General features: G+C 46.0%; 1 protein-coding gene across 6 annotated transcripts in view; it reads left to right on the forward strand.

The window, feature by feature from the left end:
* The window catches only part of LOC126175747 (formin-like protein), a 479,943-nt gene that overhangs the window by 424,771 nt on the left and 41,311 nt on the right, over nt 1-13,861 (forward strand). For all 6 annotated transcript variants that reach the window (XM_049922703.1, XM_049922702.1, XM_049922701.1 and 3 more), the window contains one exon: nt 6,076-6,347. In XM_049922703.1, the coding sequence (XP_049778660.1) occupies nt 6,076-6,347 (272 nt within the window). The remainder of the gene's footprint in view (nt 1-6,075; nt 6,348-13,861) is intronic.

Here is a 13,861-nt window from a genome sequence, read left to right on the forward strand (position 1 = left end):
TTTTAGGCTGGTTTGTTCATTCAATGTAGTCAGGGTATTTCATCAAATTTGTGAAAATTCCTGACCACACAGGGATTATACTGTTGATGCATGAGCTGGAAACTTCTGCGCAAGCCAGGGAGTATGTGCCCATCCTGGTTGGGGCACAGGGATACCAGGCAATGGTTTACTGACCAGCTAACTGTTGCTGCGGCTGGGCCGTGTCCATGGGGAGGCCATCCATTTGGAGTGGGTGGTACCATGGTAGAAGAATCACACATGAAGTGAATTAAACTTCCCTCTGCTGGTGGCTGCACAGCCCCAGAGTCTCTTTTGAAGTTAAGCCATAATTACAAAGCAGTGATGTATGACCCCAAAATGTTTCCTCCCTGGCTACACTGTGGGAGGAACATAGGGCTCACCCCTCATCCCCTCCCATACTTATTTCATTCTAGGATGGACGGGGATTCCTTTTTGACCACAAACACATCATTCATTGTTGAACACATCAAAAACAGGGTTGGGGAAGTGGCAGCAATTTCAGAAATGAAAAGTGACCCCATTCTGTGTAAAACGGTCTCCCGTGCTCAGTCACGAGCACTTCTAGTTCACGGTAAGCTAAGTGACTTTCCTGTCACTATAACCCCACAATGAAAGTCTGAATATGGTTCAAGGTATCATTTTCCACTGAGATCTCCTTTTACAGACTGATGACACATTGCATTCTAATTTGGAGCAATGAAGTGCACAGTTTGTCCATCATCCCCAGTGGAGGCCAAAAGACAACAGAGTAGATACTAGAACCTTCACAGGGTATATACACCCCAGGGAAACCGAGGAATTTTTTCATCCAGAAGAAAACTGGGAAAAACCTGGGAATTATTCAGATTTCCGCGACTTTTTCATGGTTTTAATTTTCATTTAAATTTTTACAATTTTCTCTAACGAAGAATATTACTGTATCCCACTACTGTAAAATAATACTGTAGCTGTAAAACATGAACTAAGGAAAATATCAAAATAAAACTTTAACAACATTATTCCATTCTCGCTATTTTATTGTTTGAAAATAAAACTTCAGTTGCAAAAGAAACACGCCATTTATAACAACGAAATGCCATGCACACACAAGTGTCTACCAACAGCAAAATGTGTCGTTGGCCTTAGGACGAAGACTATGCAATACTTCATAACAACAAACTGCTTCAGATGAGAGTGACGTCACAACTGTTTACATTAGGTTTGTTTGAGCTGCCAGATCTGCCCATGTGCAGAGCAGTCCGAGTTGTACTGGGGAGGGGGGGTAGTCTCCATGTGACCCATGTTTACATTGAGTGATTTTGCTGTTTCCTCTTCGTGCACAGCACATGAAAACAAAATGGATTTCTGTGGCCGGGAAGCTATCAAGTGAAGTAAAATACATTCACATAATTACGGGTGACTGAAATATATTATTAGTTTCAGTTTTCTGATTTTATTTCATTTCCACGTTTGTGGCAATCAAGCAATCACCTTGTAGAACAATGACGTTATTTGTGTCGGTTTGCTAGAGAAATTTGGCTTCTATTAATGTGTTCCACTGAGGTAGTCAATTTATTTAAAACAAAGCGTTCCATTCCACAGTATAGGCTAGTTCTAACTGTTTGCTGAATTTAAAGTGCACATCATGTATGGAATTTTGCCATTATAAAGAACCAAATATGGGATAGTGCACTACTGATACTCTGAGAAAAGTTACATCCCAAAACCCAGACTGAAAAGCTTAATATCAGGTTGGGGCCTACCTCTTTTGTGAACCTGGACTTACAAATGTGCCCTTAAAGCCAAATTATGTATTTTACTTTGGTTTATGAACTTCTGATGCTCTTGGAGTATCCTCTGGTGTCCTGTTTCTTTTATGACATATTGTACGATATCTTAATGCTTTATACGTACGAACATACGGGCTTCCTACGCTATCTTAACTGTGCAAGTGCAGTAACACCTGTTTTCTGCCACTCACTAGCAACCGCTGAAACGAACCTATTTCTAATAGGTCTGTGGAAAATATTGCAAATTTTGGTTTGAAAAGCATTACTTTTGAAGCAAATTTTCTTCTGTGCAAGATGAATTACATTATATGTGAGAATGTGTAGTGAATTTCATAAATCGTAGAGCATTTGACTCTCGTTTATAACTTAACATTTTGAGGACCAGCCACTTAGAATAATTTCAGCCCAGAAGACCTGACATTTATGTCATTATTTTAAATTTCACTGGCACATTTGTGTGATGTATCTTAAAGTGTAACACATGCAAAAAGGCAAATATTACATGTGAAAGCTTCCTTTGCAACTTACTGATCTGAGAAATCAATATTATAAATGAAAGCTTAGCTTTTTTTGTACCTACATTATGCATATTTATGTAGACCATTAACTTTTCCTGTTCATGTGTTCGTGCTACTTAACAGTGATGTCACTATTGGCTCACTACATTGTGCGTCCTATGCTCTGAATATCGGCTATCGTTGGATGGTGAGATCACGTGACACAAGCTTACAAAAGGGCCTTGCAATCTCGATTTCAATGCTTTGGAAACTAATGTGCTGTGTTTCATGGAATTCGAATTTACGCTTTCATAATTACAAAAATATACAGTGTGCATGTTGTTGCACATCATCAAAGATCTTTCCAGGACTTACTTCTTCTTCTTCTTCTTCTTCTTCTTCTTCTGTTTTACAATTCTGTGGAAAAGTATATTGTCATTTAACATGGAAAAAGTGTACTTCTTAACTGGAAAAAATACAGGAATTTTTATTCCTTGTCCATTTATACGCCCTGCTTCATCTTGACTTCTGAAGGTGACTTGTTGGCTGAGAAGGTCAAGGTGATAGTGTATATGTATGATGTAAGGGTATATATTCCTCCTCCTATGTGGTGCTACAAATGAATGTGATTTGGACACATGCCTTCATGTTGCAATGCCAGCCCTGTGAACAACCTACTTGCAGAGGCTGGCATCCCTCCCCTACAGACTAGGCGCCAACAACTGCTGCTCAACTATTCAATATACATTCACTGCTCCCCTGAGCATCCAAACTAGTGTGACCTGTTTCCTGGTAGGGAAATCTGCCTCCCACAACAGAGGCTAACGTCTGCAGTCATGATGGCAGTTCACATACAGATTCTTTTCTCTGAACTCTCTTTTCCCACTGTAACCTTGTGCCCAGATCTCACATGTTCCCACATGGTGTGCACTATGTCATTGGATCTGCCTTGACCACCTCTTTGGATGAAAAGACTTGGTAGACCCTATAGTCTTTTTGCCTCATGTTTTTGGATGTCCTTGACTTATTTCCAGGCTCAGGTGTGGTACTGTGTACACTGATGGCTCTACATTCGATGGATGAACTGGTTGGTTGTGCCTACACACACTGAAAGATGCAGTGGACCACACTCCCTGCTGAACAGATGTGGTGTATTCACTGCAGAATTGGCCATTGCTCGAGCCATCAGCTACCTTCATTCTTACACTGGCGAGTCATTATTAATAAGCAGTGATGCCGTGAGTATTCTTCAGGCTGTCGACATTCATTGGTTGTGACTATCCAGGGTGTCCTGTCTGACTGACCATGCTGGATGGTTGATCATCTTTGTGTGGGCTACTGGTCATGTTGGGATCCCAGGGAAGAAACACACTTACCAGCTAGCCATGTTGGCTACCAGGATGCCAACTTTAAAGACGGGATTACTGGTACCGGACGTTCGGTCGACTTTATTCCAACAATTGCGGCTTGGTGTGTCCTGGTTTCTCTGAATAAACTGGAGCATACGAGAGACCATAGCCATGTGGCAGTCTTCCCTTCTTTCTTGTAGGGAATCTACTGTTCTCTGTCGGCTTCACATTGGCCACACATTGGCCACACATGGCTGACTCATGGCCACATCCTCCGATGTCAGGACTGATTCCACTGTTGTGGTGCTCATCTCATGGTACCCCACATGCTACTGGACTGCTCTAATTTGACCACCTTATGGTGAAATCTTAAACTTGCTGACACGCTACATCTGATTTGGTTTTATGTTTTACCTCATTGGCCGTTTCAAGGATTGGAGGGATGGCCCGTTGCCTGCTCTGACCCAAGGAGCCCAAGGCTGCCCTTGCTAGGTGGTCTGGCCTGGGTCCTGCCCGTCCCACTTTTTTAATGTTTGTTATTCTTTAACGTGTTTGGCAGACGTGTCATCATCGTTCCATTTCATGAGATTTCATCTTGTCTGTGTAGATGGTGTGTCTCTTGTCGGATAACGCATCTTGGGGTCTCCAGCTGCTCTCTGGGCAGAGCAACTCGCCCATCTTAATCCTCTTATCCCTATCTCACTTCTACTTGTTTCTGCCTCTTTGTTTTCTTGATTCTCTGGCGCACGCACACGCGCGCGCGCGCACACACACACACACACACACACACACACACACAGGATTAAGGGAGCAATGACGTCATAGTTTGGTCCTTTTAACCTCATCAGTGCATCTGTACCTATCTCTCAGATCAACTTCAATCTGTTTGCTGCAAAGTGTTTTTATATCATTAACATTAAAGCAGTAATTTTGTACTGTCATTTTGAATAAGCAGCTGTCATCAGATTCCTTGATAATTGATGTAACTATTTATCTACAACCATTAATACATAATACATGCAGCTTAGAATTCTTTCAAGGAATAAAGACATTCATTTACAAGAGAAGATGTTAATTTTGTTTTAAGTACATCCACTGATATGTGGACTGTTGTGTGTTGCTTTTAATTTTGTTCTTTGTCTGTAGTAAGTGTGCTATCTGTGTTGTAGGTAAATGACTACTGTGAAATATTTATTTTTGGTAAGAGCATCACATCAGGTCTCCAGCCTAACAGTTCTCTTTCGTAGCACCAGTAAACTGTTAAAGTTCACATCAGCGGCACACCCTGGTAGCTCTTTTCCATCAGCATAAGTAGTTATATATGAGTTAAAAGATTGCGCAGTATCATTTACATACTTGAGAAAAAGAAATGGTGCGAGTATTAACCCTAGCAGCACACCATGCATTATTATTTGTCATAGATTGCAATGTTAATTTTTCTCTCCTCATTTTGATAATTTGTTTGTACATAGGTACATAGACAGGAGTTGAAAAGATGGTGTGCATGATATTGCATACCCTCAGTTTCTGCAAGAGAAGTGTGTGGTTGAACAGATCAGAAGCTTTTGTGCTATCAAAAAATATGCTCGCAGTATTCCTATCTTTATCTACATAGCTACAGACTTGTGCAAAAATTCTGCGACAGCTGTTGTTGTGCTGCAATCTTTTCAAAATCTATGTTGCACTTCTGATAGGAGATTGTCTTTAAGAAAAGATGCAGTAAGCTGTGCCAGCTTCACTGACAAAAAAATTTTACTAAATGTAGGAACCCCTGATATTGGTCTGTAGTTTCATGTTTCCTCCTTTGGTCCTTTTTTGTGTATTTGTATGACAATGGTGATTTTTAATGCATTGGAAAACATACATTCTGTGATGCTAAAATTGGTGAGATATGTAATTAGTTTAACCGCAAAATTTTGTGAAGTTTTTTAAAGTAACTGTGCTGGAAAGACCATCGCAACCACTTCAGTATTTGTGTTTTAACTGTACAGTTATGTTGCTTTTCATGTGTTCTTTTACTTCCTTCAACTGAAAGCCCTTTATCTCTTGGGTAGCAGTGTACTGACTTGTTTAATTGATCTGTGTCTGGAATAATGTTGCCAGTTTGAGAAATAAAATGTTTGTTAAGAATGTTACAAACGGTGTGTTGGTCGCTGTGTGTGTTTTGTGTAATTATTTTAATCTTGTCCTCATGAACCCTATGTGAGTGATACGTGGGGGCTTCTAGTATATTCCTAGAGTCAATTAACAATGTTCCAGGAGGCATGGCTCACATTTGCTGATATGCTTGGTACTGGTTAATTTTCTTTCGAAATGTGCAGACCAAACAATTCGTACAGTATGTAGATGTTAACGGATATTCTGTCTAAAGGTAACTAATCTAGAATCTGGCTGGTATTTTTTATTTTATGTTAATTTTGTTTGTTTGTTTGTTAATAGTATCTCTTGAAAACATTGCAACTGATGTCCAAGAGCTGGAGAAAGGAATGGAAATAGTTCGTAAAGAGGCTGAAGTCAGAGGGAAACAGCAGAGTGTAATTCTCAGAGACTTCTTAGCAAATTCAGAAGAGAAACTGCGCAGGCTGCGTGCCGATGCGCGCAGTGCTCAGGAAACTTTCAGAGAATGCGTGGAGTATTTTGCAGAATCACCTCGCACAACAGATGCAAACACCTTCTTCTCCTTGCTTGTCAGGTTCACACGTGCTTTCAAGGTAAGATATATTTTTCTGGTTCTAAGTTAGCATAATTTAATTTAGTACTTAAATTCTACTCGAGAGTCAGTGTATGCTGGAGCCAGGTTTTAATCTCAAATATCAAATGTTGTTTCCTGTAACAGTACAGTGATGATACTTTCATGCATGGAAGTTGTGTAGATCAAATCCTTTTCAGACAGGAAAAGTAGGTAACTATTGAATTCTGTATAGCGAATGAGGGGCTTAAGCAAATTCCTCATGTTCCCTTTTTGCTCCATGGTATGAATAACTGTAAATATATTCAGTAAATTAAAAGGCAGAATTGTAGGCCTGTACTTACCTTCAGGAAACAAAATGTTTAATACTGCCTACAGGCAACTGTAAAAAGTAGTTTTCAGAACTATTATTTTCTTCCTTGGGAGAAGAGGAGGATAGGTTGGGGAAGATCAAAAAGAAAGGGCAGGTCACGCAAACGCAATGACGAGAGTGGCCCAGCTGTAATGAGGATGAGGGTAGAAAAAACTCTGTTTTCTGGGGCAAGCTACTGCATTGCAGTTTGTTGAGGGACATTTGTAGTTCACGAGAGTTAAGTGGGAGAGAAAAAACATTCCTGAATGTGGAACTCAGCACACTGCTTATGGAATAAGTCACTTTCAACAATAAATTTATATTCCAATGTGAAAAATTAATGGGAATATTAATGGAGAATGAAGTAGCGTGCAAGTGGTAAGGCAAAGCACACTGTATGGGGGAGGCAGGTATCAGGAAGAAGTCTGGGTGTTTACTGATCCCCCTAACAAGTAAGTTCAATGTGCTGTCTTTCACTGAAACTGAAACCGAGCCAGCGAGATTCATTTCAACTTTCGGGACACCTGCTGTGTCCAGTATTGAGACGATGCAAGTACCCTTTTGGGTATCTGTAGTTCAAAGGTGTGGCAATAATGGTACCTCATAGGGAAATGGCAGAAATGGAAGGGAAGGAACACCAAGTGCACTCATTGTGTATGTTGGGGGCTTAATTCAACATGTTACAGAGGTTGTTCTGGCAGCCTTTGAGGGAACAGGTTACTACAAACAATAGATTGCGGCAAACTTTGGAACAAATGACTCCTGTCGTCTGGGCTCAGAGGTCATGCTTGGATCATTCCAGTGACTGGCAGAGAAGGTTTGCAAGACCAGCCTTGCGCATGGAGTTTCAATGAAGCTGAAAATTTGTGTTGTCCCCATTCTACTATTTGATGTTTCAGTTTGCATTTTGATAAACATATAAACTTAAAATGTTGTGCAGACTATGATTATTTCCTTCCTCACAGTATAGTAAACCAGTCTACGAATGACTTTGTCACCATGGCTTACTAAGATAGGTTATACTGAGTCAGGACAAAAATTTTTCATTTTGCTTGTGCAGGCTCAAAGGGTAGGTCATAGAGAATGGGGAAGAGAGCTGTAGGTGCATTAGTGGGATAGAAACCATGTGGAGTGGGAGCAGGGAAGTGGAGGACAGGGACTAGGGAAGATTGAGCCCACCGTCCCACATCCCACCATTATTGTCTTTTAATTTGTCTCTTTGTTCTCATTGTTTCCCTGCTGATTTTAGTTTAGTGTTTCACTATAGCCCCCTCTCACATTTTTATGCCTTTCTTTATTGTCCAATACAGACTCTTGCTCCTTTCATCCTTACCAATACAGAAGTTTCCCCTATTCCTAGCCAGTACCGAGTCTCGCATATTGTTCCTCTGCTGTGTTGTGTAGCTCATGGAATTCCCTCAAATGGTCTGATTTTAAAGTTACCCATCTCTGGCAGCAACCACTCCTTTCACAGTTACATCTGTCTGTTCAAATTCAGTCAGTCCACAGCCCTCACCAACCTAGTTGTGCAAAACCATATAAATCAAACCAAAACCGCCTTCCAATAACTCCTCTCTGTCTGTAAAATTCTCCTGCTCTGAAATTGCAAATTCCTGCACCCCACCTCTCAGATTGAAACTTTTGCTCTTCAATAACGAGAACAGCATGCTAAACACTACCTCAAAAAATCTATCTAATCTATTCACCTTCACCTTATCCTCCCACTTTGGACTACCACTATTCACCACCTCTACAAGAGCCTCCAAACATCCCCCCCACATCCCCTCATGGCTGACAAACCCTTTCTCGTGTGCTTAACACAGTCGTGAACCTTTCCTTATTAAGTCTTAGTCCTATAGAAGCATCAGATCATTCCAAAGACCTTACCTTTTACCCCACTCCCAAATTCAATCATGCTGGGCTTGTAAAAAATCTCTACAGAGTAAACACTTCTTTGTGGCCAACCCTGCCAGTCAGACTAGATCCAAAACAGATACTGAAACCTACCCAACCCATCTCGCTCATCCATCTGACCATAATCCACTTACACAGCCCCCTAATAACCCCCTGTTAACATCCACCAGTCCACCAATCCACCAACTAAAAACTGATATAGACCTAATAATCCTACCCGCAGACAGTCTGAATCGCTCCTTCCCCGTGCCCCTCTCTCCCAGCCCTCGCTCCTTCCCCGTGCCCCTCTCTCCCAGCCCTCGCTCCTTCCCCTCGCCCCTCTCTCCCAGCCCTCGCTCCTTCCCCTCGCCCCTCTCTCCCAGCCCTCGTTCCTTCCCCTCGCCCCTCTCTCCCAGCCCTCGCTCCTTCCCCGTGCCCCTCTCTCCCAGCCCTCGCTCCTTCCCCGTGCCCCTCTCTCCCAGCCCTCGCTCCTTCCCCGTGCCCCTCTCTCCCAGCCCTCGCTCCTTCCCCGTGCCCCTCTCTCCCAGCCCTCGCTCCTTCCCCGTGTGCCCCTCTCTCCCAGCCCTCGCTCCTTCCCCGTGCCCCTCTCTCCCAGCCCTCGCTCCTTCCCCGTGCCCCTCTCTCCTTCCCCGTGCCCCTCTCTCCCAGCCCTCGCTCCTTCCCCGTGCCCCTCTCTCCCAGCCCTCGCTCCTTCCCCGTGCCCCTCTCTCCCAGCCCTCGCTCCTTCCCCGTGCCCCTCTCTCCCAGCCCTCGCTCCTTCCCCGTGCCCCTCTCTCCCAGCCCTCGCTCCTTCCCCGTGCCCCTCTCTCCCAGCCCTCGCTCCTTCCCCGTGCCCCTCTCTCCCAGCCCTCGCTCCTTCCCCGTGCCCCTCTCTCCCAGCCCTCGCTCCTTCCCCGTGCCCCTCTCTCCCAGCCCTCGCTCCTTCCCCGTGCCCCTCTCTCCCAGCCCTCGCTCCTTCCCCTCGCCCCTCTCTCCCAGCCCTCGCTCCTTCCCCTCGCCCCTCTCTCCCAGCCCTCGCTCCTTCCCCTCGCCCCTCTCTCCCAGCCCTCGCTCCTTCCCCTCGCCCCTCTCTCCCAGCCCTCGCTCCTTCCCCTCGCCCCTCTCTCCCAGCCCTCGCTCCTTCCCCTCGCCCCTCTCTCCCAGCCCTCGCTCCTTCCCCTCGCCCCTCTCTCCCAGCCCTCGCTCCTTCCCCTCGCCCCTCTCTCCCAGCCCTCGCTCCTTCCCCTCGCCCCTCTCTCCCAGCCCTCGCTCCTTCCCCTCGCCCCTCTCTCCCAGCCCTCGCTCCTTCCCCTCGCCCCTCTCTCCCAGCCCTCGCTCCTTCCCCTCGCCCCTCTCTCCCAGCCCTCGCTCCTTCCCCTCGCCCCTCTCTCCCAGCCCTCGCTCCTTCCCCTCGCCCCTCTCTCCCAGCCCTCGCTCCTTCCCCTCGCCCCTCTCTCCCAGCCCTCGCTCCTTCCCCTTGCCCCTCTCTCCCAGCCCTCGCTCCTTCCCCTTGCCCCTCTCTCCCAGCCCTCGCTCCTTCCCCTCGCCCCTCTCTCCCAGCCCTCGCTCCTTCCCCTCGCCCCTCTCTCCCAGCCCTCGCTCCTTCCCCTCGCCCCTCTCTCCCAGCCCTCGCTCCTTCCCCTCGCCCCTCTCTCCCAGCCCTCGCTCCTTCCCCTCGCCCCTCTCTCCCAGCCCTCGCTCCTTCCCCTCGCCCCTCTCTCCCAGCCCTCGCTCCTTCCCCGTGCCCCTCTCTCCCAGCCCTCGCTCCTTCCCCTCGCCCCTCTCTCCCAGCCCTCGCTCCTTCCCCTCGCCCCTCTCTCCCAGCCCTCGCTCCTTCCCCTCGCCCCTCTCTCCCAGCCCTCGCTCCTTCCCCTCGCCCCTCTCTCCCAGCCCTCGCTCCTTCCCCTCGCCCCTCTCTCCCAGCCCTCGCTCCTTCCCCTCGCCCCTCTCTCCCAGCCCTCGCTCCTTCCCCTCGCCCCTCTCTCCCAGCCCTCGCTCCTTCCCCTCGCCCCTCTCTCCCAGCCCTCGCTCCTTCCCCTCGCCCCTCTCTCCCAGCCCTCGCTCCTTCCCCTCGCCCCTCTCTCCCAGCCCTCGCTCCTTCCCCTCGCCCCTCTCTCCCAGCCCTCGCTCCTTCCCCTCGCCCCTCTCTCCCAGCCCTCGCTCCTTCCCCTCGCCCCTCTCTCCCAGCCCTCGCTCCTTCCCCTCGCCCCTCTCTCCCAGCCCTCGCTCCTTCCCCGCGCCCCTCTCTCACAGCCCTCGCTCCTTCCTCGTGCCCCTCTCTCTCAGCCCTCGCTCCTTCCCCGTGCCCCTCCCTCCCCTGTCTCTGTGTTCTTACTTACATCGACCTGGCTATCCACCTGGTTTCGTGTAATCTTTGTGGTTTTGTTCCCATTGTCATTTCTTTTTCATCCTTTTTTTTGGCGTTTTTGGTCCCTCTTTGAGGTCTGACATCCACTTCTAAATTTTCTTTCCATTGTGTGAGCCATTTGGGGAACTCCTTCCCTAGCATCTAAGACGTGGGTTCCTCTCTCTTTTCCTTCCCCTCTTTCTTCTGTGTTGTAGCTCTCCTTGACCCCGCTAGGTCACTAGCATGTGTAACCAGTTTGTGTGGTGGGGCTGTTAGGTACCCATCTGGCTGAGCCCCCTGACAACACATGGGTCACACTTCTGATATCTGAGCTGTTCCTGCCCCCATGTATGCTTAGGAGTTGTTGCTTGTCATTCTGGAGCATCAGAACTCCCAGCAATGACCGCTGTGCCAGATGGCCCTTGCTGTGGCTGTGGCACGCATGCAGAGAGCCTCTCATCAGACTGGTTGGTATCAGGGCAGATTCTTTGCATATGAATCGTATGAAGCTTAAAAAATTTGGCTTTTCTTCTACAGTTGTCTCTTCAGTTGGTAACGGATCATTGAATGGTGTGTGTCTTATGACCTGATGGCCTTCACTTCCCTGGTTACACCCTGGGAGGGGGGCTGGGTTTACTGGCTTGCAGTGAAATCCTTCCACCGCTACCTGGTCTGTACTAGGACAGACAGGGACTTACAGCGTCACAGAGCCATTATTTTTAGTGAAAACTATCTAAGACAAGTTTAGCAAAGTGGAGTCTCTCAGTAAGATGCAGTCGGGTTCCCAGTTGATCAACTTCTGCCGTCCAGTCTGCAGACATTGTGCTTGTGATCATCTTGGTGATGTCCTGGTGTTCATTGCACCTCGTCAGTCTTTGAATCTACATTTACATCTACGTGGATACTATGCAAATACATTTAAGTGCCTTGCAGAGGGTTCATCGAACCATCTGCACAATTCTCTATTATTCCAGTCTAGCATAGCATGCGGAAAGAACAAACTACTATATCTTTCCGTATGCGCTCTGATTTCCCTTATTTTATCGTGGTGATCATTTCACCCTATATAGGTTGGTGTTGACAAAATATTTTCGCATTCATAGGAGAAAGTTGGTGATTGGAATTTTGTGAGAAGATTCTGTCACAACGAAAAATGCCTTTCTATTAATGATGTCCAGTCCAAATTCTATATCATTTCAATGATGCTCTCTCCCATTTTCACAATAATACAAGGGTTGGAACTTGAATAGTGGCAACTATTTATTCACAACAGATACAAAAGAGTTAAGTATTTCACCTGTTACAGTCCTTCAGAGTAGTCAGGAGGGTTGTGTAGAACCCATTGCCAGTGATGCGGAAGGCATAGCATACCGTTGACAGAGCCTGTTCTGTTGCTGGTGCGAATGGAGTGGTCTAAAGTTCTGGTGATTCTCATCTATGACTGTGATGTTACCCTAATGCATTATGTCCCTCCACGTTAGACTGTCAATGCACAGTATTACTGCTCCTTTTTGGTGCATCACCTGTGACCAGCTTTGCGAAAGAAGCGGCGACACTTTCTGCGCAATGCACCCATCATTTTGCACGACAATGTGCAGGCACATACAGCCCAAGCTGTGGCTGCTCTGTTCAGTAAATGGGACTGGGAAATACTGTACCATCCACCATACTCCCCGGACTTAAGTCCTTGTGACTTAGATTTGATTCCAAAGATGAAGGAACCACTTCTTGGCATTCGCTTCAGAACTGTTCCCGAGATTCGACAGGCTGTAGACCACTCCATTCTCACTATCAACAGAACAGGCTCTGCTAATGGTATGCTATGCCTTACACATCGCTGGCAAAGGGTTCTACACAACCCTCGAGTCTACTTAGGACAGTAACAGGTGCATACATGTAACTCTTTCGTATTGGTTGTGAAAAAATAGTTACCACTATTTAAGTTCCAACCCTCATACAAAACATGCTGCCCATCTTTGAACTTTTAGATGTACTCAGACAGTCCTATCAGTAAGGATCCCACACCGTGCAGCACTAGTCTAAAAGAGGACAGGCAAGTGTAGTGTAGGCAGTCTCCTTAGTAGATCGGTTACATTTTCTAAGTGTCCTGCCAATAAAACACAGTCTTTGGTTAGCCCTCCCCAGAACATTTTCAATGCATTCCTTCCAATTTAAGTTACTCGTAATTGTAATTCCTAGGTATTTCGTTGCTTCTACATACTTGAGGTTTGACTGAGTTAGCGTGTAACTGAAGTTTAACTAATTCCTTTTAGCACTCATGTGGGTGACCTCACACTTTTCTTTATTTAGGGTCAACTACCAATTTTCACACCGTTCATTGATTTTTTTCTAAATCTTTTGCAATTTGTTTTCATCTTCTCATGACTTTATTAGTCAATAAACGTCGGCACCATCTGCAAACAACCTAAGACAGCTGCTTAGATTGTCTCCCAAATTGTTGATATAGATAAGGAACAGCACGTGGCCTGTAACACTACCTTGGGGAATGCCAGAAATCGTTTCTGTTTAACTTGATGACTTTCTGTCAGTTAGTATGAAGCGCGACATCTCTGACAGGAAATCACAAATCCAGTCACATAACTGAGATGTTGATCCAGAAGCACGCAATTCACTACAAGCCACTTGTGTGGTACAGTGTCAAAAGCCTTCCGAAAATCCAGAAATACTGGATCGATCTGAAATCCCTTGTCTCTAGCACTCAACACCTCATACGAATAAAGAGCGAGTTGTGTTTCACAAGAACAAAGTTTTCTAAACCCATAGTGACTCTGTGTCAATAAACCATTTTCTACGGGGTAACTCATAATGTTCGAACGCAATATATGTTGCAGAATCCTGCTGCATATCGACGTTAATGATATGGACATGTAATGTAGTGGATTACTCCTATCACCTTTTTTGAATATTGGTGTGACCTGTGCAA

The sequence above is a fragment of the Schistocerca cancellata genome, chromosome 3 (genome assembly GCF_023864275.1).
Source record: "Schistocerca cancellata isolate TAMUIC-IGC-003103 chromosome 3, iqSchCanc2.1, whole genome shotgun sequence".
Lineage (NCBI taxonomy): Eukaryota > Metazoa > Arthropoda > Insecta > Orthoptera > Acrididae > Schistocerca > Schistocerca cancellata.